Source organism: Dermacentor silvarum, chromosome 7 (assembly GCF_013339745.2).
Source record: "Dermacentor silvarum isolate Dsil-2018 chromosome 7, BIME_Dsil_1.4, whole genome shotgun sequence".
In the NCBI taxonomy this organism is placed as follows: domain Eukaryota; kingdom Metazoa; phylum Arthropoda; class Arachnida; order Ixodida; family Ixodidae; genus Dermacentor; species Dermacentor silvarum.
Window position 1 is genome coordinate 64,287,258 of NC_051160.1, and position 27,807 is coordinate 64,315,064.

The 27,807-nt window shown below is 46.2% G+C and overlaps 1 protein-coding gene across 1 annotated transcript; it reads left to right on the forward strand.

The window, feature by feature from the left end:
- Positions 1-1,092: 1,092 nt before the first annotated feature.
- On the forward strand, positions 1,093-21,982 carry LOC125939730 (leukocyte elastase inhibitor-like). Its single transcript, XM_049671508.1, has 2 exons — positions 1,093-1,678; positions 20,753-21,982. The coding sequence occupies exons 1-2, from the start codon at positions 1,125-1,127 to the stop codon at positions 21,807-21,809; spliced, it is 1,611 nt and encodes a 536-aa protein (XP_049527465.1). The 5' UTR covers positions 1,093-1,124; the 3' UTR covers positions 21,810-21,982.
- The last annotated feature ends 5,825 nt before the right edge of the window (positions 21,983-27,807 follow it).

The following is a 27,807-nucleotide window of genomic DNA, read 5'->3' on the forward strand; positions in this document are numbered from 1 at the left end:
GGAGGGGAGGCGACGTTTAGCTGCGGCACCAAATGCGTAATTATATAAAAACGTTGCTAGGCGAGAAGGTGGTAATGACTTCCGACGCTGCTAGACGAGTGCCCCGTTCTGATCTCGTCAAAAACCCCGAGCCGCCCCCAGAGGCACCGGCAACAGTCACCAACGCTACGCGCGTTCGGTGCGATAAAACGTTGCTAGGCGAGAAGGTGGTAATGACTTCCGACGCTGCTAGACGAGTGCCCCGTTCTGATCTCGTCAAAAACCCCGAGCCGCCCCCAGAGGCACCGGCAACAGTCACCAACGCTACGCGCGTTCGGTGCGAACGCGGGCAAAAAGCCGATGGCGTCGACAACAGATCTGCGCGTTTCTGGTGCTGCTGCATGCCCAAGTTTATACATCCGATAAAACTACTATACTTACTCCGTACAGCTCTCCACTAATTTGCTATCGCAATTGATGCTTCGCCTTACGGGTGAAACTGCGACATTTTTCGTTGACTCATTTTTTACCTTTTTCCAGATTCGGTCAAGAGATGGCGTCACCGGTGCTTGGCATGTGCCTCCTCAAATTCTCCCTAAACGTCTATGCGATGCTACATTGCATGAGAAAGAATGACAATATCGTTTTCTCACCCTTAAGTGTGGGAATGGCCCTTTCGATGACTACGATTGCGGCTGAAGGCAACACAAAGGACGAACTTACTTTAGCCCTTTACTTGGAAGAATGCAACCACAAAATAGACGAGTACTTTGGCAAGTTTGTCACCGAGTTTTCAGGTCCTGATTTGACTATCCACGTGGTCAACCGTGCCTACACCGCACGCGAGCTCAAGGTTCGCCCCGAGTACCTATCGCTTCTTCAACATTCTTTCCGGGCCACCGTCAAGTCGGTCGACTTCAGGAACAACGCCGAGGCAGTTCGTCAAGAAGCAAATGCATGGGTCTCGCAGCAAACGAAGTCCAAGATCAAAGACTTGCTTCTTCCCCATACGGTCACTTCTGATACGGTGTTCATTTTGCTGAGCGCCAGTGTACTTCCATGCGAAATGGGATTCTCCGTTCGACAGGCGCGATACTAAGCGTGAGAATTTCTACGTCAACGGTGTGAAAGTCACGAAAGTGAACATGATGAATAAAATGGGAGACTTCATGTACGCCCACTCTGAAGAACTGGATGCTCAGGTCCTGGAGATGCCGTACAAAGGGAACAAATTTTCCATGATAATTCTTCTACCGAACGACAGGGAAGGACTCTCGGGTCTGGAAAAAAACTTGACGGATGTCAGTCTTAACTCGGCACTTGCGAAGCTAGTCCTCACTCCAAGAGTAGAAGTTGCCCTACCCAAATTCAAGCTCAAGCGTAGCTCCAACATGAGGAAAGTGCTCGGAGGTATTGGGGTCAAAGATGTCTTCGATCAAAACAAGGCGAACTTATCGGGAATGTTCGAACCTGTCCCGGGATTAAATCCCTTCGTCACCGATTTTGTTCATAAGGCGTTCATTGAAGTGAAGGAAAAGAGCACGGAGGCGGCAGCTGCCACGGCGGTGGATATAAGTGGCGGCAGCTCATTGGCAACTCAAAAACCTTCTCCTCGTTTCATCGTCGATCACCCGTTCATGTTTCTGATTAAAGGATACGACGAGAACATTGTGCTGTTCCTGGGAGCTGTGCGAAAATTGTGAAGACTTCGGTCAGTTGCGAATGTGTTTTAATTTTGTGCTTTGCGCACCAGCAGCCTTTGTATAAAGGAACTACGAGCACTGCAACAAACCTGGTTTCTTTTATTTCGCCAGAATTTGCAGCAGACGGTTATATCTCTTGGCGGAAACGACATGCGTGTAGGGACTGTAACCGGAACGCATACCCAATAGGAGTCTAGTTACTGGCTGTTAATTCCACATACTGCACCGGAGTTATCGCTCCATTTGTTGTTGGCACACCTTGTGGGCTTTCAGTATGTACGTATACTTTCGTTTTATTGCGATAGCAATTATATGGACACTTCAAGCGGGTTTCTGCCATCGGCGTTGCCACCGTGAGGTTCCGTAAAAGTCCAAGGGCGATAAAATCGTCGCCGCGCGCTGTGTCTGAAAGCGCGCGGACGCGCGCTTTTCACGGAGAGCGAACGCACGGCGGACAACAAACGCGACGTCCTCCGTCGCGCGAAAGGCCGTGGGTACACTGTACCGTGGGGGTATGGGAGGGAAGCAGGGAGGTGGGGGGCGACGCTGTGATGCGGCACCAAAGGCGTAACTTGGAGCCGGGCGCAAGGGGAACTGGTGACGCAATCTCCCACGCGATAGGAGGAAATCGGAAAAGCTGCGCGGGAGGGAGAGGGGGAGGTGCGACTTCTACACTTCTTACTGCGTACTTTGCCCCGATGCGGGCGCATCGTATCTTGAAAGTGATTTACAGACTGCTCTGACCTTTGCGCAGTGCTTTCGCCGCTCAGTTTCCGTTGAAGCTATAGACCGCACGAACCTTCGCTCGCTGTGGATGCCGCGCTTGTTCACACCAGCGTTTTGACAGTGGTTTTTGCGGTCATCGAGTGTGTTCTATTCATGTTTGCTTGTGTGCGCTGACACCACGCTTGTTAATTCAGTTAGTAAGCGAATGCGTCCAAGTTTATGCAGCCGATAAAAGTACTATCCCTACTCCGCATGGCTCTCTACTAATTTGCTATCGCAATTGATGCTTCGCCTTTCGGGCGAAACTGCGACATTCTTTTCTACAACGCACACTGGTCGCTGGGGATATTACAAGACAGGGGAGGATTGTATACCAATCCGCACGCGCTACGCGACCATAACCTTTTTCTTCTCGGAATAATTGAAACATGCGCCCAAAGCTGCAAAAATTAAATGCTGGGTTAACTTGTTTTGCTTGGTAGTAAGCATTGTTATAGAGGGAAAATGCTCATAATGTCTGAACAATGATCGCAATTGTAAAGCGATAGCTTAACGCTTCTATGAAGCTATTTGTTTTAATGGAGTAACTATGCGATTGAATGCCTACATTTCTGGCATGGAGCAAATGTATATTAGGAATATATTCTATAGTACAGCAGCAGGAAAACGACGTGGTCGATAGGATCCAATACACATACAGGAGCTGACTAACATTTCCACTTTGTTTGCCTACACGTGCACATATAGTAGAGGTGGGCGAATAGTCCGAAGCTTCAAATGCAAACATACTGCTGTACACTAACCATTCGTATTCTAAACAAACTGTTCGGCGTATTGAAATTTTCTAATCTAATCAAATATTTTGGGAAACCAACTGTTGACTAGTTACTGTTCTCCGTCTGCTAAAGATAGTGCCCCAAGTTAACACAGCTATGGAATAATGATTTACTAGTAATGTACTTGTGCACTAATGCACTAATACATTAGTAATGCTAGCTTTGTTCTCGGTTTCCCAGCAGAAGCTTACATGACAACGTCGGATTTCTGGCTGTTGTCAATCATTTAGTCGTCTCGCCACGTATCAATTTTATCGTTTACGCTACATAATTGAAGTCGTCATTCTTTCTTTGTCTGTTTTGAAACGACCTTTTTGGTATGTGTCGACGGCACAGAAGCCCTTCAGCGGCTTTTTGGTTTCTTTTTTCAAAACTTATGATCCCTTTCGGCCACCATTTATTTCCCGATTATTGAAAGTTAATCATGCAGCAGCCATACTTTCTAGAAGAGTTTGTTCGTAATCAGGATTTATTGTTTTGAAAGGCTAATAATTTAGTTTTTTGTAAAAAGAAAATTGTCAGCCCTTCCACTGGGGTGGAGATGGAAGACCAGCGAAGCTGTACTATGGTGGAAATCATGTATTGCCAAACATGAAAATTGAAATGTGATGGTGTAATTAGTCATATGAACTATTGAGGAATGAGAAATATATATGATCCGGTGGTTTTTATTTTTTAGTGACCACAAGGACCATGGCCTTATGGTCGCTACGGTACACCGCCATTGGGTGTACGACAAAGGTTGGCACGTTCTCCATAAACACGTTTCGAACGCCGCGCCCGTTCGGTGCGGACGCGTGCAAAACATCAGCGCAGTCGACAAAAGTTCTGCCCGTTGTTTGTGTGACCGCACATCACCGCTGTCAAAATGCTGGCGTGAGCAAGCGCGCCAGAAACCGTGAGGGAAGGTTCATGTGGTCTATCGCTTCAATGGAAACTGAGCGGCGAAAGCACAGCGCATACAAAGGTAGGAGCCGTGTTGCAGATTGCTTTCAAAATACGGTGCGCGCTACCGCCCGGCGCCGCGCAAAGTACAAGTTGCTCGCAAAGCAGAAGCTGCAACCACTCCCTCCCGCGCTGCCTTCCCGCTGTCCTCCTTTCGCATGGGAGATTGAGTCGCGAGTTCCACTTGCACCCGGTCGCCAGATACGCATTTGGTGCTGCAGCTAAACGTCGCCTCTCCTCCCTCCCGTCCCCCCATGGCCTTTCGCGGAACGGAAGAAGTCGCGTTTGCTCTCTGCTATGCGTTCACTCCCCGTGAAAGCGGGCGTCCCTCGGGCGCTTTCAATTGCACATACAGCATACCGCCAATGAGAGTTTTTTTCTACATCACGACGCGACCATCGAAGACTGAGCCCTTAACAGCTTCGCTGTAAAAGGCCAATTTGGTATGTGCCTAAAACTCATGCTTTTGTTCCTGATAGCCGTTTTTTTTTGCACTAGGCCGTAGACACGTGGCACCTCATAAATAAAAGCGTTCTTCTGACTATTCGATATTTGTTTGTATGTTCCTTACGTCGTCCTCGTATTGGAAAGGAACGTGCGAACGTTTACCCGTACCCGCCTCTAGTATATATGTATAACACAGTGTCAACAAAAAGAACATAAAAAAGCACGTCAATATCAACAGAATATGACATGTATTTCATGCCAGAACGGAAATTCTGCGTCATCTTCCTCTGCTTATAGAAGTGCCTCACCTTATCAGAATGGTTGATGGCTGAAATACATCATCATCATCAGCCTATATTTACGTCCACTGCAGGACGAAGGCCTCTGCCTGCGATCTCCAATTGCCACTGTCTTGCGCTGGCTGATTCCAATTTGCGCCTGCAAATTTCATAATTTCATCACCCCACTTAGTTTTCTGCCGCCCTCGACTGCGCTTCCCTTCTCTTCGTATCCATTCTGTAACTCTAATGGACCACCGGTTATCCATCCTACGCATTACATGGCCTGCCCCACTACATTCTTTTCTCCTAATGTCAATCGGAATATCGGCTATCCCCGTTTGCTCTCTGATCCACACCACTCTCTTCATGTCTCAACGTTAGGCCTAACATTTTTAGTTCCATCGCTCATTGTGCGGTCCTTAACTTGTTCTCTAGCTTCTTTGTTAAGCTCCAAGTTTCTGCCCCATATGTTAGCACCGGTAGAATACAATGATTGGACACTTTTCTTTTCAACGACAGTAAGTAAGCTCCCAGGCAGGATATCGCATTGCTTACCGTATGCACTCCAACCCAATTTTAACCTTCTGTAAATGTCCTTCTCATGACAAGGGTCCCCTGTGAGTAATTGACCTAGATCAACGTATTCCTTTACAGACTCTAGAGGCTGACTGGCGATCCTGAATTCTTGTTCCCTTGCCAGGCTCACGAAGATAATTGCCAATAGTATCAGAGCAACACTTGACTTTACTATGAGAACAGGCTGGCTTCAGGAAGGAATCTTCTACGATGGATATCGATGTCATCAATCAGGTTATCGAGAAATCCGCGGAGTACAATCAACCTCTCTGTATGGCTTTCATAGATCATGAAAATGCATTTGATTCAATAGTGATACTAGCAGTCGTAGAGACATTGCATAATCAGGGAGTACAGGAGGCATACGTGAATATCTTAACAAATATTCACAAAGATTCCACAGCTACCTTGGTTCTCCACAAAAAAAGTAGAAAGTTGCCTATCAAGAAAGGGGTCGGGCAAGGAGACACAATCTCACCAATGGTAGTCACTGCATGCCTAGAAGAAGTATTCAAGCTCTTAGACTTGGAAGGCTTAGGAGTGAGGATCAACAGAGAATATTGCAGCAACCTCCGGTCTGCACATGACATTGTCCTATTCAGCAACAATGGGGACGAATTACAACAAATGATTGATAACCTTAACCAAGAAAGTGTAAGAGTGGGGTTGAAGATTAATATGCAGAATACAAAATAATGTTCAATAGCCTGGCAAGGAGAAAAGAACTCAGGATCGCCAGTCAGCCTCTAGAGTCTGTAAGGGAGTACGTTTATCTAGATCAATTACTCGCAGAGGACCAGGACCATAAGGAAATTTATAGAAGAATTAAGTTGGGTTGGAGTGCATACAGCAGGCATGGCCAAATCCTGATTGGGAGCTTACCATTGTCTTTGAAAAGAAAATTCTACAATCATTGCATTCTACCGGGGCTAACATATGGGGCTGAAACTTGGAGGTTAACAAAGAAGCTCGAGAACAAGTTAAGTACCGCTCAAAAAGTAAAAGTGTAACAGTGAGGTTGAAGATGAATATGCAGAAGACAAAGATGAAATATATACGCACTTCCAAACCAGTGATGATTTTTGTGGCTTCTACGATTCGCTGCGCAGCTCCCTCGCTATCTTTTGCGCATTATTCCTGTTTCTTGAAGCAGCTGCTTGCTTCCGCAATCTCAGCAGTGTATTCCCGACTTCCATTTCACGGCCTTAATTGTGCAAGTTATATATTGCGCTCTTTAGCCTCTCATTGAAGCAGCGCCCAGTTTCCTGTAAGTAGCACCTGCCACAAAATGTAGAGATGGACCGAGATGGAGTAAACAACGCTTTCAGCACCAGCGGAAAAAGCGTTTTTATGTATTTATTTGTACGTCCATTTTCTTGAAGGAATCGTGTTCACTTTTGTGCACATTCTGGAAAGCCTTTCGCGAGCTACCTATGGAGAGCGAATCCAAAAAGCTTTCAAATCTTTCTCACGCTGATAAAATCACCTGTAATGTTGTGTTTATTTCTATCATCATTTGATGATTCGTCTTTATCAGGACTGGGCAAATGTACGTTTTGAAGAAGAATTTTATTTATTCACTCACGAAAATAAAAGCACAGTAACAAGATATGCAGAAGAAGGTCCCAAAGCTCAAGGCTGTAAGGGGACCTTACAATTTTATCATGACACGACAAAGGATACTCGGGCAACAAGACATAAAGATACAAGATACTACCGCAATTGTCGTATCCGATGTGATACTTTCCATAAGTATCTTAATATACTTCGGTACATATAGCAAATTTCTTATTAAAGATCTATATAAAGTAGCAGTGAAGGCGTATGCGCAAAAATGTGCGCTTGGAAATTTCTTAACGCCGACCAACCTAGTTTCATTGGAATGAAATGCTGGCGAGGTTTTTATCTTGAACCAGCTGATTTAGAGTAACACTAGAAAAGTTCTTGGCAGCTGAAATATTATAATACGGACCAGTAATGTCTTTTTTGAGAAAATGGGCCATTGTACTATGAGGTTCCCTTTGGCACTCTGGCTGTTAGCCAGGCAGTAATTATATATGGGCACATTTATTTCTGTCTTTGTGCACGCTGTTGGGATTTTGTCACTGATTTTGTCTCCGAGAAGAGAAGACATGCTTGTATCATTCTCAGTAGTGACGTTGTCAAAAGCAGCTCCTTTGGAAGAGGCGCTAAGTTTCAAAAAGTCTCGAGTGGTCTTTGATCGAAAACTGGGTACTTTATCACAGAGCATCGATGACACTTCGGTCATCCTAACAGATAAAAGCTTATTGGTATTTTGGCAGTCGACATACATAACCCTACTCTCGACATCGACATCAAGTGGTTCCGAAGTAACACTCAACCCTTAGTAGACTAGCATATTTGCTTTATCCGTCATGCATGAGATAATACGTCGTTCCTGTTGGCCTGCACAAGGAAGCCGCTTTTAAAGTTGCACAACAAAGCAAGCTATATTTAAAGCACACAAGGCAAGCAAGGGGGCGAACACACACAAGGAAAAGAGCTGAAGTTCAGGCAAGTGTTCAAGTTACACGAAGACCGTTCACCAGTGAAGTGGGCATGATGTGCAGTCAGTGCTAACCCCGCGTTCTGGACGCCATCTGCCATATCCCACCGCGTCTTCCACGATTGCCGGCTCCTCCCCGAATGCTCTTTGCTTCTTTTTCTTCCACACCCCGTGGGAGCTGCTGATTGGTTCCGATTGTCAGTAGCCTCGTGCCGCAGCTTCGCGTCAATTTCTTCGTCAACATATTATTGTTGCTGCGCACGCGCCACCACTGTGCGTCGTCGTCGCAGTTTCGACAAGCACTGCGCCCGCGAACATCATGCCATACATATTGTACGTGTTCGCACGTTTTCATTGCATATCGCCATAAAAAAAGGAAAGAAAATGTTGCGAGGGGCATAATAGATGGAGCTTCTAGCTATTGTGCGTAACCACTCTGGTTCAAAGCCCTCCAACGGACCCATAGCTTCTTTTAATCAAAATGCCTGAAAACGATTTCAGACAGAAAACTACTTATATCTCAATGTACTTTGCTTTAGGCAGAGTATGCCTTGTATTAACGGCTACAGGTGTCGTACAATCCTTTCCTGTGGAAATTAGGTTTCCTCACATTTCTTGTCTCTCCAGAATCACGGAAACCATACAGCAGCAGAACCAATGAGGAATTTTCATTTTTCATTCTGTTTTCTCATGTTTGCAGAGAGTGGCGACCATACGAGATTCCTTTACAGGAACATCACATCTCATAAGATCAGCTATTCCATGTCTGGAATACTTGGGTATATACACACCTGATGTAAAATATTGCGAAAACAATGAAAGGAGTGAACGCGCTAATTGAAGAGAAACGGACACCAAATGCAAATACCCAACTTACTTTACTGAAACACTATGCACTTAATGTCATTCTTAAAGCACAGGTCCAATCAGAAGTGTTGGAAGGTGTTTGCGACACATTTTGAATATTCTAATTGCAACCAGTGCATTTCACATGCACTGATTGCATGCACAAGATGAGGAAAACAGATTATATGACATTATTCTGTCCGCACAACCACGAGTACGCGCGCGCGCGCACACACACACACGCACGCACGCACGCACGCACGCACGCACGCACATGCACACCCTCACATACGCACATGCACACCCGCACATGCATACTAGCGCTTGTAGAACAACATGGTTGGCGTCAACTGTGACTACGGCTGAAGAATTATCTGTTCCACTAGGGGACGGTTGTCGATCTTATCGAGCGTGGTGTAAAGCCCTTGCTTACATAACCATATACATACAAATAACCTATACATATCTTCACAATTTGCACATATACATATAGTTAACCCCTATAAACATGACACATTTACTTGACGCATTTTTGCAGTGTTAATCATTGACGATCGGTTATCAAGAGAAGGCAATTTTCAGGATAGTATAATATGTGTTTCACACAATCCCACTTATTCTAACACGGTGTACCAACAAAATTCCCATTCGGGACGTCTGGTCATTCTGATGATGGAGAAGCAGGCAATTTTCGCGAATGCTACTCCAAGCTATGCATAGATGAAAAATGACAATCACTTCATGTCGCGGAAAACCCTGCGGAAGGCGGAGCATTAGCAAACGGATTGAGCGAACAAAGGCGCTGGTTTGCAAAATCCACCGAATTGCATTGGGCCAATGTAAGCTAGCATCCAAGCGCGCGGAGCTTTTCCTTGGCATCCGCTTTTGACATCGGTATTATTGTGAAGTCTGGGGTCCGAGCGGCCACAAAGGTTCCATGGATGGTGCCGTGCCAAGTGCCGGGACCAGGCGAGGTCCCGAGTCATCGGAACAAGGTTTTATATACAAATATATATTGTATTTTACAAGAAGGGCTCCATGATATTGGAGCCGTCTACATGCTAACATCTTTGCATGTTCCAGCGTTAACATCTCCGAGTGTCTATATCTCCGAGCCTCCTACAAAACACCGAAGCCCCGCTTTTTATCAGTTCATTTCCCCCTTTCATTCGTCGAGGGATTTCACTGTGGTTCTTGTCGGCAAATCACAGTCGTCGACCGTTCACATTATCCCGCCCATCATGTGGCACTGTTCTGCTGGATTCGGCAGCCAATGTTGCTCGATCGCCTCCGCATACCCGTAAACGGGTGGCAACTTGGGAACCAAACGTCTACGCTGTTCCCGCGGAAATGCTAGTCGTTCGTTGGCCTCTTGCAAGAATTTGTGGGCTCTCCGTCACGGTCAACATGTCAGGGGGTCAGGAGACCAGAGAATGGCGGTTTTCGTCTCGCCTGTCAGCTCTAGGCGGTCGAACAGACGAAGATAGGATCGTAATTGATTTAGCATTAGTCTCAGGTGACCTTGATTGAAGCGCTAGCTCCCTGGCCTCGAGAAACCGACGAAGCGTGAACAGTGCTCCGCAGCTGCACGTCTGCCGGTGAAGCATCGTTTGTCCCGAGGGAACGCCAGGCATAACAGTGAAGAAAAACGCAACCGGCCCCGTTATGGGCAGATCGAGTCTCTGTGTCCGCTTGGTCTTTTCCTACGACACTGCAATGACTTCGCAGCCAGTGAAATGCGACGTCGTGTCCTTTCTAAGCCTCCCGATTATGAATTCCTTTGTCCGCAACAAGTTCTTCGTGGTGCCTACGGCGTAATAAAGAGACTTGAATGTGGAGATGTAGCCTTGGAGTTGTGCCTGCGTGAAATACTGATTATTTCTGAGAGGTATCGGAACAATACATCTAAAACCCACTACTGTTTCAGAAGGCAAGGCATAGGAATTAATATGCCCCGTAACCTAGCAAAAAATCATGCCCATTTGGCGTAATTTTCTTGTCGCATTTTTTGTCGACTTTTTCAGCGACGTGACAGAGTAACTGACGACTCATCACCAACTATCGCCAAAGCGAATGATCAAAAAAAAAAAAAAAAAGAAAGGGCCATGCACTCAATGTGCGTAGCCAAGCACTTAAGTGTTTCTTTCACACCCGCCGCTATGTTAAGATAAATGAACAAAATTTAGCAATGTTTTACTTGTTCTCTGATTTCTATAGTAAGACAGTGGTGAACGAATCTCCGTGCAAGAATGTAACACCAATACCGCTTTAATAACGCTAATATTTCAATAAAGACAACAAGTCTAGTGTTTCACGCGTTTCTCAATACTTACCGGAAACACAAAATAGTTCTGACAGCACATATTTAAGATATCCGGAAACGCCGTCATAGTTTTCATATTGCAAGTTTTATGCCGTCACTCTTACCGGTGTAGCATATGACTAAAACTAAACTAAGAAAAGAATGCCGGCCTTGTTTCCTTCTGGCGAAACTGCTCGTGATGGCGCCATATTCTATACACAGCTGTTTCCACGGCAATCTGTTGGAGGCCTTTCGCTTTGCTGTTACTACACAATGAATCCGTTTATTGCCTGCTCGGTAGTTTTTAAGCTGGACAATTATGTTTAATAATCGTTAAACTTATTTATGCCATTTTAAGCAGTTATAATCGTCTCTGACGCCGACAACTAGCAGTCGACAAAGGTCTCAAAGTTTAATCTTGCAAGTTCCTAGTATGCTTTTCTGTCACTGCCATTATCTTAACGGATGTCTGCCTGCTTGCGATTTCTTTGAGACGTTGACAATTGGCGGCACCTCCGGGGCTCCAAATATGCATTATAATGTTCTCCACGAACCTCTGCACACAATTGGGGAGCTTGAATAACGACGAAAATTTTTCGTCGCAATCTTAAGCGCCGAAAAATAAAAAAACATAAAAAAACGGCTGAGCTCATCTCAGGATGACGATCGACGGCAATGCTAATAGCATTCGAGCAATGTAGCGATAGACCGTATTCCTAAAGTGCCGTTTACATAACAGGTGTAGAAATCTGAGACATTCGTTGCTTCGGCTATAGGCCACATACTTCGATATCATCCCACTCTGCAATGGCACTCGCTTCCCAAAGTGGCCCATGAGTACGGAATCATGACGACCACCGCATGACGCCGACGCAGTAACGTTGGGATGAGGAAGGAACAATTTTGATGGTACCATCAAGCGTATAACGACAGCAGCATGACGGCAATGTGACGTTGAGATGGCGATTCCGAAATTATGACGATGATGTAAAGAGGACAACGTGACGACGACTACAGGAGGACAATGAAAGGATGACGACTGCATTAAAATTAAGATTAAATTATGGGGTTTTACGTGCCAAAATGACGATCTGATTATGAGGTACGCCGTAGTGGGGGACTGCGTAAATTTTGACCACCTGGGATTCTTTAACGTGCACCTAAATCTAAGTACACGGGTATTTTCGCATTTCGCCCCCATCGAAATGCGGCCGCCGTAGCCGGGATTCGATCCCGCGACCTCGTGCTCAGCAGCCCAACACCATAACCACTGAGCAGCCACAGCGGGTGGATGACGACTGCATAATTACAACTGAATGGACAAGCTGGAATGATGATGATGGCACGACCACGGGGGCATGACGACGACAGTGTAACAATGGATGCTTGATAGCGTCTGCCTGACGATGACGCAATGACGGTGATGGCATAACAATGGTGGCATCATCACGATTAAATGGTGACAGCAGGGTTACGATAGAGTGGCAGACAATGAACTGCGTCGATGGATCGACGAGAGTGGTATGACGATGGTGGCATGACGACAATTAGATGAACTTACTGAAATGATGAAGACGTTGAAACAGCACCCCGACGACGACAGCATGATGACAACGGTACGACAAAGACCACGATGGCTCACGACGATGGCGTGACAGGGGGTCAGATGTCAAAGGCACAATGACCACGATGTTAGGACCGCGACTGCATCACGACGATGGTATTACAACCAGTGCATGACGACGACTGTGTGACGACGACGCCATGACGATGATGGCGTTACAACGGCATAAGGACAATGGGATGACGACGACGCCTGACGAAAGTCGGATTACGAAGGTGATGCGACGACGGTGATGTGACGACTATAGCACGGCCACGATAGCATGATAGAAACAGATACATTATATAGACTGTCTGATGATGATGGCCTGATTATGGCGGCATATAAACCACTGAACCACGACAGTATGGTTACAATATAATGACGACGAAAGATTGACGTCGATAGTACGAAGAAGGCGCTATGAGGACGACGATGGTATGAGGAAAATTATATGACGTTACTGAACCGATGACAACAATAAAACGACAGTGTGGTGCCGATGACATGACAATGACGATGGTGTGATGACTAAAGCATGACGAGAGTCGGATTACAAAGCAGGAGTGACGATGCAACGACCATGACGGCATCACGACCACCATCACATTGCCTAGCGGCCCAAGCTATTAGACAACTTGGGCCACTGGGTCGGGGTAGAATGCGTGAAGACGACCGCATGAAGCGAGCAAGATCACGAAGCTGAACTGACGACAATAGAGTGACCTGAATGACATCACGACCAGGAGACCATACCTTGTGGCCGAAGCATGTAGGCAACATGGGTCACTCGGCAGGCGTAAGAGGCTAGCGAGATAGATACTCATCCACACCTGTGAACACACCCCAGATCTCAACTCAGAGACTCAGGCGGACCAATTGCCGACTATATATGCCAGGCTAACCCCGCCTGCTGCATGATCACCACCCTCAGCAACACCATAATAGATAGATAGATAGATAGATAGATAGATAGATAGATAGATAGATAGATAGATAGATAGATAGATAGATAGATAGATAGATAGATAGATAGATAGATAGATAGATAGATAGATAGATAGATAGATAGATAGATAGATAGGCAGGCTCAACATGAGTGAAGTAGGCAAACAAAGCTATTCGCATTGATTGTACTTCCGATGACAACGGTTTGTAATCACAACAACGCGAAGGAAGAGCTGTCTACAGCCGTTCATCAGGAGCAATGCAACTACACAATTGACAAGTACGTGGCAACATACGAGTACAATAAGAAGTTAAATTATGGGGTTTTACGTGCCAGAACCAAGATCTGATTATGAGGCACGCCGTCGTGGGGGACTCGTGAACAATTTTGACCTCCGGCGGTTCTTTACGTGCACATAAATCTAAGTACATGGGTGTTTTCGCATTTCGCTCCCATCGAAATGCGGCCACAGATGAAGGGGCTGCCATAGAAGAGGTCGACAGCATGCATTATTTGTTTCATAGTTTTCACACACTTCATGAGTTTTACACACTTCATGAGAGATCACCGATTCATGTTTCTTCTAAAAGATTGCGACCGGGATGTGTTTCTGTACCTACGGTCAGCGCGAGAGTTGTGAGGCGGGCGGCCGATATGATCATGCATAAATTTATGCACTACATTAAATATAAAGAAATGGTAAACCCGGCGGTAATGGAGTTCCACTCAACGTGGAAGCTGGGCTAGTGCGAAGTACTAAGTGATTCGCCGGTGTTTTCCTTGTTTTATCCTGTGTTTATCTTGTGTTAAGCTATTCGTTTCATGATGTTGGGATTAGCTTGACTGCACCGGCGAGCAACTTGAGCTTCTCGGGCGCGCACCGCTTGATCAACCCTGCGTCGGCGCTGTCTTTCACGGGCGAGCGTTCGCTGTCGCTCCAAGCGTGCTTGCTGCTAGGCGTCCATGGCGGCAAAGAGCGTCCCGGAGCGCGGGAATTGCTTTCTTTCAGCGCGCCCTAGCGCAATATTTCCACTCGTGAGGCGGTGGCGCCCACTCTTGACTAGTTTCGGTATCAGCTTGGCGTTTTCGATCGAGTTTCTATTATATTGGCCTAACGAATGAGTTAATTAACGATGTTTTCCTTATTTTACATATTTTATACTTATTTGGTTTTATTTTATTCATCTTTAGGGGAATTGTACGATAAGTTTATGTCCTACGTAGACCCTGTGTTGTGAGTGACACTCACCGACGAGGAACGACATCCCGTGCCACTAAAGTGCTTCGCATTTAAACCAAGTGTCTGAAGCTACGTCGGACGCACGAGCAAAGAAAGATACCTGAAAGATGCCTTACCTTGTCGCCTTAAAGATAGGGCGGAAGTGGGGTTCCTTCAGCAGAACAGCCTTCCGCAACCGCATTCGGCGAAGCTTCGCACTACCTTCAGAATACCGTGGTTAAAATACGTACATAGCTGCTCAGCATACACGCACACCTTCCCGCCATCACATGTGCGAGCTAGAATCCCGCACGAACAAGAGGGGGGGTGCCGTAGAGCATTTCTATGGCACTCAGTGCAAGCGCGGCGGAGGCCTCGTCATTTCTACGACAGAGGCGTTTAAAAGCGTCTCTAGGCGTCAAATACCTTGTAAGATAAGATGTTATAGAGGTTCTAATGTACCTCAAATTAGTACCTCTAATGTTTAGACGTTCTGATGTACGTAAACCGCGCAAGAATCGGCCGTTGAAACGCCCAAACCAACTAGAATAAGCCGGGAAAGATTCTAACAACTCCAGCAAGTTTGAGGCATTTGTAAATGTAATAACTCCAAAAAAGTTGTCGCAGTTTCACCTGAAAGGCGAAGCATCAATTGCGATAGCAAATTGGTAGAGCGCTATACGGAGTAATGATATTAGCTTTATCAGCTGTATAAACTTGGACATGCAGCAGCACCGGCAACACGCAGAACTGTTGTCGACGCCGTCGGCGTTTTGCCCGCGTTCGCTTAAAATGCGTGCGGCGTTGGTGACTGTTGCCGGAGCCTCTGATATAAATAGGCACTTGGTGCCGCAGCTAAACGTCGCCTCCCCTCCCCCTCCCCCCCTCCCCCACGGCCTCTCGCGCGTCGGAAGAAGGCACGTTTGCTCTACATATATGGTGATTGTAAAGGAGGAAAGAGACGCCTACTTCTGCAGCCCTTAAGGGAGCACGGCGCAGAACGCGCGTTTGTTCGCCGCCGTGCGTTCACTCCCCGTGGTGGTAAGTGGTTCTTGAGGGAAAGGGAAAGGTTGGCGCTATCTTCTGCAGCCCTTGAGGGAGCACGGCTCAGCGCCAACACTCCCCGTGAAAGCGCGTGCCCCTCGCGCCCTTTCACTGGCACATACAGCGTTCGGCGCGCGGCGACGATTTCATCTCCATTGACGTCATATGGAACCTCACGGCGACGGCGACGCCGACGGCAGAAATCTGCTTTTGAGTGTCCATATAATTGCTATCGCAATAAAACAAATTGGCAAGCCTTTCTGATTGTCTGTTTCATTTGTATCAAGAGGGCAATAAAGAAGCGAAAAGGACTGTGGCGTTCTTATTTACTTTTTTTAGCAATGTCTCGCAACACTTTCGCCACTTAAATCTGAGAATGCCAAATGAACGCTAGAAATGCGTCCTCAAGGCTTCTCGAGCGGCAGATCTAATGCACTAGCAAAAGGCAGGCACAGATGTGCCGGTGTTTACGAGCAAAAAAAGATGAAAGGATATATTGCAATATTAGGGGGTACAGTTCAAGGCTACGCATAATTACAGCTGTAGGAAAACATGTGTTCCATCGCATCTTTTTCATTTCACTAAACCTGGTAGTCGCTGAAAACTTCTTTAATAATTCAATGCAGTTCATTGCACGACTTGAGTTCAAGGTATTCCCAATGGGCACTGAGCTTAAAGCAGTGGTGCTCACTTGCGGACGACGACTACATCGACCTGAATCCGGGCCGCTGTGCGGAGACACGACACAGCGGCGGCCCCGCCTATCTCCACGTTGTACAAACCATGTGAAAATGGCGTTCACTGCTGGTATCAGGTGTCTAGAGAAGCAATTTCAAATTAAAATTGACCATTAAATGGGGTTGCTACAAGTGCAAGTCTCGTTTCCCTTTTTCCTGCGTCAGCATATTGCCCCGTGTTATCACTTACAATAATAAACTGTGAATAATTTAACGAGGATTGCCACGGCCCCTCAATCTGTGCATAAGTGATAGAAGAGAATAGCACGTGATAGGTTAACAATTGAAGACGATTCCGAACACTGCTAAACACACACCACTAACTACCGAACCATCATACATCGCCTTCGGTCCTCGCAAGTCAGTGTTGCCATTTTGATAACTGTGGCGCTAGATCTAGCAAATTTTCGACTTGTTTAGTGACCAGTTTCTCTGTTTAGCGTCCGGCGACGATTTTTAGCAAGTACACAAAAATTGGCTACTTCTCGCCAACTATTGCCAAAGCGACTGAACGAAAAGAATGGACGTGCTTTCAACGTGCGTAGCAAAGTGCCTTAGTCTTTCCTACGCATGTGTAACCATGCAGAGTCTGACAACATCAACAAAACTTTGCAAAGTGGTTACTTGTTGTCTGAGTCACATAATAAGACAACAATGAACGAATCTCAGTGCAAGAATGTGGCGCCAATGCCGCATGGTGTCTCGCGCCTTCTTCGTTACTGACCCCTGAAGCACATGATAGTTCTGACAGGAACAATTTGCAACATCCAGAATCCCTGTCAGAGTTCTCGTATTGCATGTTTATGTCGTCACATTTGCTTGTCTAATACAACTCAAAATTCTTTTAATGCCTACCTCGGTTCCGTCTGCCGCAACTGCTCGTCAGGGCACCATTTTCTACACACAGCTGTTTCCACAACAATCTGTTGGAGGCAATTCGAGCTACGGTTACCACACAATGAATCTGTTTAATGCTTGCTCGGCAGTTTATAAACAGCGCTGCGAAGCAGCGTATAGTTCTTGCGAAGATTCTCCGAGGAGACGTGGCCTGCAGGCGCAGACATTTCCACCTTTTCTGTTGATGACTACACATCCATAGCTGGCTTGCAACAGAGCGGTGAGCATGAATCATATAAAGACAGCAAAGTAATTGCACGGATTCCGTAGAGGTCCTGGCTGTTTGCCATGATAATTAAGTTTATCTGGGAAGCACAGTTGGCAGAAAATAAAACAATTGGGACGTCTCCTAAAAGCATATACTCGCAAATAAGACTAAGAAAAACAATATTACGCAATTCTTATCATCATTTTAAGTGAAGAAAATATTCACAAACTCCTCACGTTATCACCTGTGATGATGCGATACGATAGCATTTCGGCGTATATCATTCTGTAATATCCAGCGACACTTTTGCATTATTTTGTGAACCTCTTCATGCTGCTCCACGTTCCCACGTTCATGCCGCTCCCTCTAAGTCACAGCTGCCTTAGCACGGCCGGAGAGCTTCACGTTATTTTCCACCGCCTTTTCGAAACCAGGCAACGTCGATGCCCGAGCGAGTTCCAAACGAGAGCCGCGTTGCTCGTGTGTTTCGGTTACCCAAAGTATCCGCGCTGGCACGACCTGGTGTCAGCACAACGCAGTAGTGACAGTGTCCCTTAGCACATGACCTGCCTTCCTGAGAGGGTGACGCCAAGGAAGTTTAAAAAATGTCGCAGTTTCGCCCGAAAGGCGAAGCATCGATTGCGATAGCAAATTAGTAGAGCGTTATTCGGAGTAGGGATAGCAGTTTTATCGGCTGCATAAACTTGGACACATTGACTTACTAACTGAATTAACAATCGTGGTGCCAGCGCGCACAAGCAAACATGAATCGATCACATTGAATGACCGCAGCCAACGACTGTCAAAACGCTGGCAGCAAGCGCAAGTTCGCGCGGTCTATCGCTTCAACGGAAACTGAGCGGCGAATGCACAGCGCATACAAAGGTCAGAGCCGTGTGGAGATAAGAGACAGTGCGGGCGACCGCCGGGCAGAGAAGAAGTTGTTGGCAGAGGAGAAGCTGCCCCCCCCCCTCCCCCCCTCTTCCCGTTTCTTGCTTTCGCGTGGGAGATTGAGTGGCAAGATACGCCTTTGGCGCCGGAGCACAGCGCCGCCCCGCCCCCCTCCCTCCCATACCCCAACGGCCTTTCGCGGGACGTTCGCGTTTACTTCCGCCGTGCGTTCGCTCTCCGTGATAGCGCGCGTTGGAGTTCGCCCTCCGTGATAGCGCGCGTCCCCCGCGCGCTTTCGCTCGCGCATACGGCGCGCCGCGACGATTTTATCGCCCTTGGAATCTATACGGAACCTCACGGCGACGGCGACGCCGACGGCAGAAATCCGGTTGAAGTGTCCATATAATTGCTATCGCAATAAAATAAGAACACTTCTGGAGTGTAGACAATACCTGTTAGTGATACCAGGCCACCGCCGTCTTACTCAGGTCATGAAAGGACATAAGCCTATGCTGGAAAATACGACGCGTATTCTCTAAACTTACTTCATGCTTAAAGGAAGAATAAACATAAAAACTTCTCGTGCTGTGTTAGTGAAGTACTTTTCTAAAATATCAATAGCGTTGCTATTACCAGTAGGAGAGACTTGGTAAGCGCAGTTATGATGCAAAAACAACAGACGGGGGCTACGCCACCTTGAATTTCGCGCCAAAGCTCTCCGTGGCATCTTTGATGGTGTCTAAGAAAAAACAGTTGATCTTTTATAAGTGTCAGCCCGAAATGCAGTCAATCCTTGAATAAGTCTTAAAACGCTGTTTCATCATTATCGAACGAAGGCATTAGGGTAACCATTCCACCTACCCCTTCCCTATAGAACCGTTTTGAACCGATGGTCACCATCAGCCACAACAGTATTTTCCAGTCTTTCCTGGAGGATGCCTGGGAGCAACGGTGGCGACAGGTTTTAGCATTGGAAGCAAGTTGATATTCGCCTCGATGTCAGTGAGGGAAACCGGAAGGGGTTGGGGACGGCGCGAAGTCACATTACAGAAGGCAAGGCTGTCAAGCTGATTGCAAGGGGTAAACTGTTTATTAGGATGAAATAAGAAAGCGATAGAATGCAAGCTTTATGCAGACATCAAAAAACCACGAGTGAGAAGTAATAATGATGTTACAATTTGGGTCTTCTTTCTCTTAGCCGAATATCCACCGAATCCCTTCCAACGGCCCTGCATGTACCTAAAAGCATTCCCAACATCCGCCTCACCCCAACGTTCGTGCAATCACACTGCGGCGCGTGCAGTGCGCACACAACAGGGCTCCAGTGTGACACTATCTGGAGTTCCAATATGTCAAGAGCATTGCCACGAATCCTTTGTAGTGCAAAGAGTATCTTGTCTCACAACCACGCAAGACGCAGTCCCCAAAAGAAAACCCTTCCACGCACGCTGGGGCATCTGGTCCATTCGCGGAATGTCTCGGCATGGGTACAGACTAGCGGCGATGATCTGACATCAAAGCTACGGCACGGCTTGGGCGAACTGAAAGACGGAAGCCCCGACTCACAGTGAAGCCGCTTACGCTATCTCCGTGAACCGTCGTTGCCCCACCACCCCCGACGGCTATAACTCTCCACCACCGTATTGGTGCCGAACCGAGTGTCTCCTTTGATCACCCCGCTTGCACTAACAACGCTGCATCCCACTGAGCACTGTCATGCTGAGACACTATTGCGAAACGCGTGGCTTATCTAAGCGAACAACTAAGTGTACCTGGTTGGGCCAAGTTGACGTCCACGAATGAATGTTTAAGTAATCGTAGTGATAATGTACAATAGTTTTCGGCTAATTAGTGAAACCACAATTCACCAACACATATGCCGAGGCAACCGCGGAAACGCTCATTGGAGAAGGCAATTCAGGGAAGTGCGCGCAAAAGACATTGACACCGGTGTGGCGGTGTAATTGTGTAATTTCTTCTCTGTGAGAATAATTAAACATGTTTTTCAATGACTCATTCTTTACCATATTTTTCAGATTTGGTCAAGAGATGGCATCACCGGTGCTTGGCACGTGCCTCCTAAAGTTTTCCCTAAACGTCTACGCGATGCTACATTGCATGAGAAAGCATGATAATATTGTTTTCTCGCCCTTAAGCGTGGGAATGGCACTTTCGATGACTACCATTGCGGCTGAAGGCAACACAAAGGACGAACTATCTTTAGCGCTTTACTTGGAAGAATGCAGCTACAAAATAGACGAGTACTTTGGCAAGTTTGTCACTGAGCTTTCAGGTCCTGACTTGATAATCCACGTGGTCAACCGTGCCTACAGCGCACGTGAGCTCAAGGTCCGCCGCGACTACCTGTCGCTTCTTCAAAGTTCTTTCCGGGCCACCGTCAAGTCTGTCGACTTCAGGAACAACGCCGAGGCAGTTCGCAAAGAAGTGAATGCTTGGGTCATGCAGGAAACGAAGTCCAAGATCAAAGACTTGCTTGCTCGCGGTACGGTTACTCCTAGAACTTTGTTCATTTGGTTGAGCGTCGTATACTTCAAGGCAACATGGGACTCTCCTTTCTTCTGGCACCACAATCGGCGTGAAAAGTTCTACGTCAATGGTGTGAAAGTGGTGAAAGTGACCATGATGCATCAAGTGGGAAAGTTCATGTACGGCCATTCTGCAGAACTGGATGCTGAGATCCTGGAGATGCCGTACAAAGGGAACAAATTTTCCATGGTTATTCTTCTTCCGAACGACAGGGAAGGACTCTCGGGTCTGGAAAAAAACCTGACGGATGTCAGTCTTAACTCAGCACTCACGAAGCTAGTTCTCACTCCAAGAGTAGAAGTTGCCCTACCCAAATTCAAGCTCAAGCGTAGCTCCAACATGACGAAAGTGCTCGAAGGTATTGGGGTCAAAGATGTCTTCAATCAAAACAAGGCGAACTTATCGGGAATATTCGAACCTGTTCCTGGAATAAATCCCTTCGTCACCGATTGTGTTCATAAGGCGTTCATTGAAGTGAAGGAAAAGGGAACCGAGGCGGCTGCTGCCACGGGGATTAGTTGCAGGTGGTGGTCTCGCGGCAGCTGAAAAACCTTCTGCTCACTTCATCGTCGATCACCCGTTTATGTTTCTGATTAAAGGCTACGACGACAACATTGTGCTGTTCCTGGGATCCGTGCGAAAGTTGTGAATTCTTCGGTCATTTGCGAGGGTGTCATAATTTTGTGCTTTGCCCACCAGCAACATTTGTATAAACGAAGTACGAGCCACTGCAACATACCTTGTCTCTTTTTTTTTCCCTGGAATGTGGAGAAGACATGTGTCTCTCTAGGCGGTAACGACCTGTTTGCTGTGACTGTTACAGAAACGCGCGCCCAGTAGGAGTGTAGTTACTCGCTGTTAATTCCACGTACTCCACCGAAGCTATCTCTCCGTTGAATCTTCGTATCGCTCCGTTTGGGGTTGTCGGTGCACCTTCTGGGCTTTCAGTATGTACTATTATGAGCAATATCAAAGGGAACAGAGGAACGCGTGGCAAACAGCCTCCAAACAGACTCGGAGCGATAGGCGGATGGCGCTGTGACGAACAAAGGGGGAAACGAGGGGGCTCTTCCACTAACTGTTGGCGCTCCCATCACGCTCGCATTTCTACAAAGCAGCAGCTTACGTGACTTCGCCAATAATATGGTATCGTCTGACAGGTGATAAGACGGTAATCATCGCAGTGACTTACACCGATTCATTTTCTTTTCTTTATTTCATTCTTTTTTTTTCTTCCCGCAACCTCTTGATAGTACTCTTAGACCAAGCTTGCCCTGTATTTCAAACCGATTGTTTATTTGAATCGACGCACCCAGTTGTCAGTGACGCAATATCTAACAGTGTTATCACTGTCTGCTGGCGAGGCGAAGTTCCGCACTTTGCAGAAGCAACGCGGGAGTGCGAACAGTTGTTAGAAGAGCGTTCCCCTTTCCACTTTGTTTCCGACGGCGGCCGCTGCGTCTCACTCATAGCTGGGTCTGAGGGCGTTTTCTACGTGTTCCTGTGTTCCCTTTCATATTGCTCATAATAGTACGTATACGTCCTTTCTTCTAGAACACGCACTGGTCACCGGGGAAACTACAGGATAGGGGAGCATTGCATACCATTCCGCACGCACTACGCGTCAGTAACCTTATTTTTGACTCGGAATAATTGAAACGTGAGCTGAAAGCTGCAAAACTGAAATGCTTGGTTTGTGTTGCTTGGAAGTAAACATTGTTGTAGGGGTTATGGTGGTGGGGAAAAGGTTAATTTGTGAAAGAATATTCAGAAACCATGAACGACGATCGTACGTGTAAGGCAAGAGCTTAACGCTTCTATGAAGATATTTGCTTTACTAAACGAATCATGCGGTTGAATGCAGACATTTGTTGCACTGAGGAAATTTATGTTGGAAATAGTAAAGCAGCGGGAAGGGAACGTTGACGATAGGACGTAATACAGATACAGGAGCTGATTAAGATTTCCACTTTGTTCGCCTACACGGGATCATAAATCTTAGAGGTGGGCGAATACTCAGAGCTTCAAATGCGAATAGACTGCTGCACAATAACCTTTCGTATTTGAAAATAACTATTAGGCATTTTGAAATTTCGGGCCAATGAACTGTTAAGGACAGGTTATAGACTGCTGCACAATAACCTTTCGTATTTGAAAATAACTATTAGGCATTTTGAAATTTCGGGCCAATGAACTGTTAAGGACAGGTTACACTTCGTCTACTAAAGAAAGTGCCGCAAGTTAGGAGAAGTAGAAAAGGTTTCCTAATCCATACACAATAACATGGGTAATTCCAGCTTTGTTCTGGGTTTCACAGCGGAAGCCTACATGACAACGTGGGATTTCTGCGTTTTGTCGATCATTTAGTCGCCTACCGATGTAGCAGTTTTATCTTTTACGCTACATACCAGGAGACGTTTTTAACAGCGGAGCTGTTTAGGCGGCCGTTAGTCCGTTCATCATCATCATCATCAGCCTATACTTACGTACACTGCAGCACGAAGGCCTCTCCCTGCTATCTCCAATTACCCCTGTCTTTCGCTAGCCGATTCCAACTTGTTAGTCCGTTAGTCGCCCACAAGAAATGTGGGCCGATCCTGGCGGTTGTGCAGAAAGGGTCCATGGGCAATGGCACATACCCCTGTGAACGAGCGAAGCTGACCCAGGCTAAGCTTAGCTAAGCATGCTTGGGACTACTTAAGCTAAGTCAGTCATCGATAGCCAATCAATCGCCAATTAATAATTGATAAATAATAATTAAATTCCGGAAAATGCTGGTGATAACTTGCTAGTGCTTAGTCTAGCCCAAATACGTAGCCACAACCTTGCGCTAGCCAATCGATAGCCAATAAATAGCTAATCGAGTATCGATCAATCACGAATAAATTCCGGAAAATGCTGGGGATTACTTGATAGTGCTAAGCCTAGCGCAAGAGCCAGGACTATCTAGGTGCCCATCAGCGCCGCTGTCTCTTTAGCATTGGGCCTCCAGTACAAGCTACGGAAATTTTTGTTAGTTAAAGAACTGCGAAGCTGAAGCCGGCAGCGAAAGCGTCTTTCGTGCGCTAAAACAGTAATCAAGATGGAAACTAAATAATTGATATCGGGTGAGGGGAAATATTATGACGTGTGTCGTCAGCGTGCCATATCTTTCTGCACAGCGTGTCCCACGGACTCTTGTAGGTTGGGGCCAAGATACGGCCTCACTGTCATTGTTTCGGTCAAGAAAAACATAGCCGAGATATGTGCTGTTGCAAAGAGAAGGACGGTGTAGGCTGCGCAGGAAGAGCACGGGTGCAACATGAAGCAACATGACTAGTATAGCCCGTCTCATAAGGGCATGGTTTATGACATTCCCCTCTGGTGTAGACATACCGCCCTGGTCTGTAGCAACACAGGGCTTCCTTGGAAGGCCAGCCAGCATCGAATTAATATTTGCGTTGTGGAGAATGCAGCTGCGCTCCGGATTTCTAAGACACCAAGATAACTTCTTTTTTTTCTTGAAACGGACTTTCTGGTGTGTGTCGACGGCACAAAACTCCTTTAGCAGAGTTTTCCCTCCCTTTTCACAACTTACGACTCCTTTTCGGCCACCATTTATTTCCGAGTTACGGAAAGTTATTCATACACCAACTCTAATTTCTTGGCGAACTAGTTTGCAGTCAGGCTTTATTGTTCTTGAGAGAATACTTATTGAGCCTTTTTTTTAAAAAAAAGGGCAACTATGTGCTTAAAAGTGATGCTTTGTCCCTCATAGCCGTCTTTTCAGTACAGGTATGGTACCTAATTTTACCAAAATCAATATTTCAGTTGTAAATATATCCGTCGCCTTTTCACTATTCGATAATCGTTAGGATATTTCGTACCTAATTCTCGTATTCGATCACAATGAGAGAACGTCGACACCTACCCGCCTCTGATATATACGTATAGAACAGCGTCAACAAAAAGAAAAGATAAAAAGCACGTCAACATCAAAAGAATATGGCATGTATTTCATGGCAGAACGGAAGTTCAGCGTCATTTTACTCCGCTCATACAGGTGCCAATCTTTGTAGGAATGGGTCATGGATCGAATATATACGCCCTTTCAAACCAATGATATGACTTTTGTGGCTTCAAAGATTAGCTGCGCCACTTCCTTGTTACTTTTGTGCACTGTTTCTGTGTCTCGAAACAGTGGCTCTCATGCGCAATTCTGGCAGTGTATTCTCAACTTAACTTTCACGGCATTGTGCTCGTTATAATTTCGCTCTTTAGCCTCTTATTGAAGTAGCGCCGTGTTCCTCCTAAGTAACGCCTACCAGAAAAAAGGCAGACGGAGTATACGACTGGCTTCAGCGCAAGCGGCAAGAGAGTTTTTTACTTATTTGCTTTGAATGCCAGTTTTCCTGGCAGGATCGGGTTCACTTTTGTGCCCGATCTGGAAAGCCTTTCGCAAGCGCAGCTAAGGACATCGATTCCATAAAGCTTTCAAATCTTTCTTACGCTGACGGAAGCACCTGAAAATTTGTCTTTTTCCGTAATTATTTGATAATTCGTCTCTATCACGGGCATGTCTCTATCACGTCTCTATCACGGGCAAGAGGAAGTGTGGATAGTGTTCGACACTCAGGCGGCGTGGCTTCTCCGGACCTGCATTTGCTGGGGGGATGATTTCTTCGTGGAATTTGGTCAGCACGCGAATGATTAACGTGTTAGTAACCATGTCCGTCCGTCGCTCTTTCCGATAAGAGATGCCGCTTCCTGGACAGTAGAATATGATGCAGAATTTCTGTTCTGCAAAATAAGCGATATTGCTATTGTATTATTGTGCTATCTATCTATCTATCTATCTATCTATCTATCTATCTATCTATCTATCTATCTATCTATCTATCTATCTATCTATCTATCTAGTAGGGGTTTGCGAATAGTGATTTTTTAGACGGAATCGAATACGAATCGAATAGTACCAGAAGGGAATCGAATTGAATCGAATGTTTTGCGAATACTGAACAGCCATTACCAAATTAATATAAAGCGATCTTTAGATTCTAGTATTTTTAAAATTAGCAAATTTCTGTCAGTACATAGTACGCTACGAACCATTGTTTATTAAAAGCGCAAATCGAGCATTAGGAAGAAACAGTAGGTTTTTTTTTTTCCGCGTGTTCAGGACTCTTCAGAGAGTGCGAATGATCGCTGTATTGACACTTTTCGCGGAGCAGTTTGGTCCAAAGAAACGAGATGGCGCTTTCGGCGGCGCGGTGCACGTGCCCTCAGCGACCGCGCACGAATACGAAACCATTGCTGCTTCTACCTTGCTTCTGTGCAATCAGCTGTCGATCAGCTTAACGCATTGTTCTCCAATCATGCTGGATTGAATCATGTGGACTGAAGACGTGTGCAGTAGTTTGCTGAAAAAGTAGTGACTGGTATATTAAGGAATGAAATGAATCTGTGAGGCCAAGTTCGCGGTCCGCTGCTGCAACTTTCCGTACGTGTTACCGGCACTTCTAGATGTGTACGGCTTTGCTCGAGGATACAGAAATTTGCTCATCCGCCAGCGTTGTACCGCTAAGCCTTCAAAGAGAGGGCTTCAGCCCCGGAAAGTCGGCAAGAGTGAGTACCGCTCGCTAAACAATGACAAATGGAGTGGCGCCACTTCCTGTCTTCATAAGTTTCGCGCACAGTATCTACACACATCTATCCTAACTGGCACGGAAACTTACGCCCCCTCTATCACCAATGTATCAGGGATAAGTGAATGGGCGCCCACTTGAATACATGAGCACGATATACGCACAATAAATGGCGGACTATCCCGATAGCGCCGGAATGGTCGAAGTTGATTGTTTCATGACAGTTTACAAGAGTACGTGAGTTACTAGCGATAGTACATATTTACTAGAAGGTATAAAATTCACATATTGTAAAAATATATCAGAATTGAGTTCACCCGCGAGCGATTAGGCAAGAAAATGGTCAGATAGTGGCCGCACCGAATAAGTTTACTGAGTCAGAAACGTGACAAGCCGCTATATCAGAATATTTGCCAAATAAACAACGAAGAGCAAAACACGCTAATCCTGATTCATATAATGAGTGGAAAGTACGGATAGCTCGGAATACATATTTAGCCCTGCTTTTAGAACAAGCGCCATATACGCTGCTCGCACCGTTTAGACAAAGCTTAATGAGCTTCGAAAGTCCTTTTGCATGTTCTCTGAAGCGGTGGCCAAAGCTTCGTGTCCTCCACCCAGTCATCGTCTACGATATCTCCCGAAACAGAGGTTTTGCTAAGCCGCACCGGCGTAATACAAATACATTGTAAAATCGGAGGCAACGGCAGCAGTTGAGGCAAGCAACGGACTCGTCACCACGTGATCAATCATGGCAGAGCCCATGGGATCGCCGTGAAAAGGGTCAACAACCTGTGAAGTATCACTGCCTAAGCGACGTCGCCTGCTCCATTACGCAAGTTCTTATGTTTCGTGTCTGTACTTTGCCCGCTGGGATGAACATTTACCGTACTTTCGCTCAAATTTTATGATTATTTGGG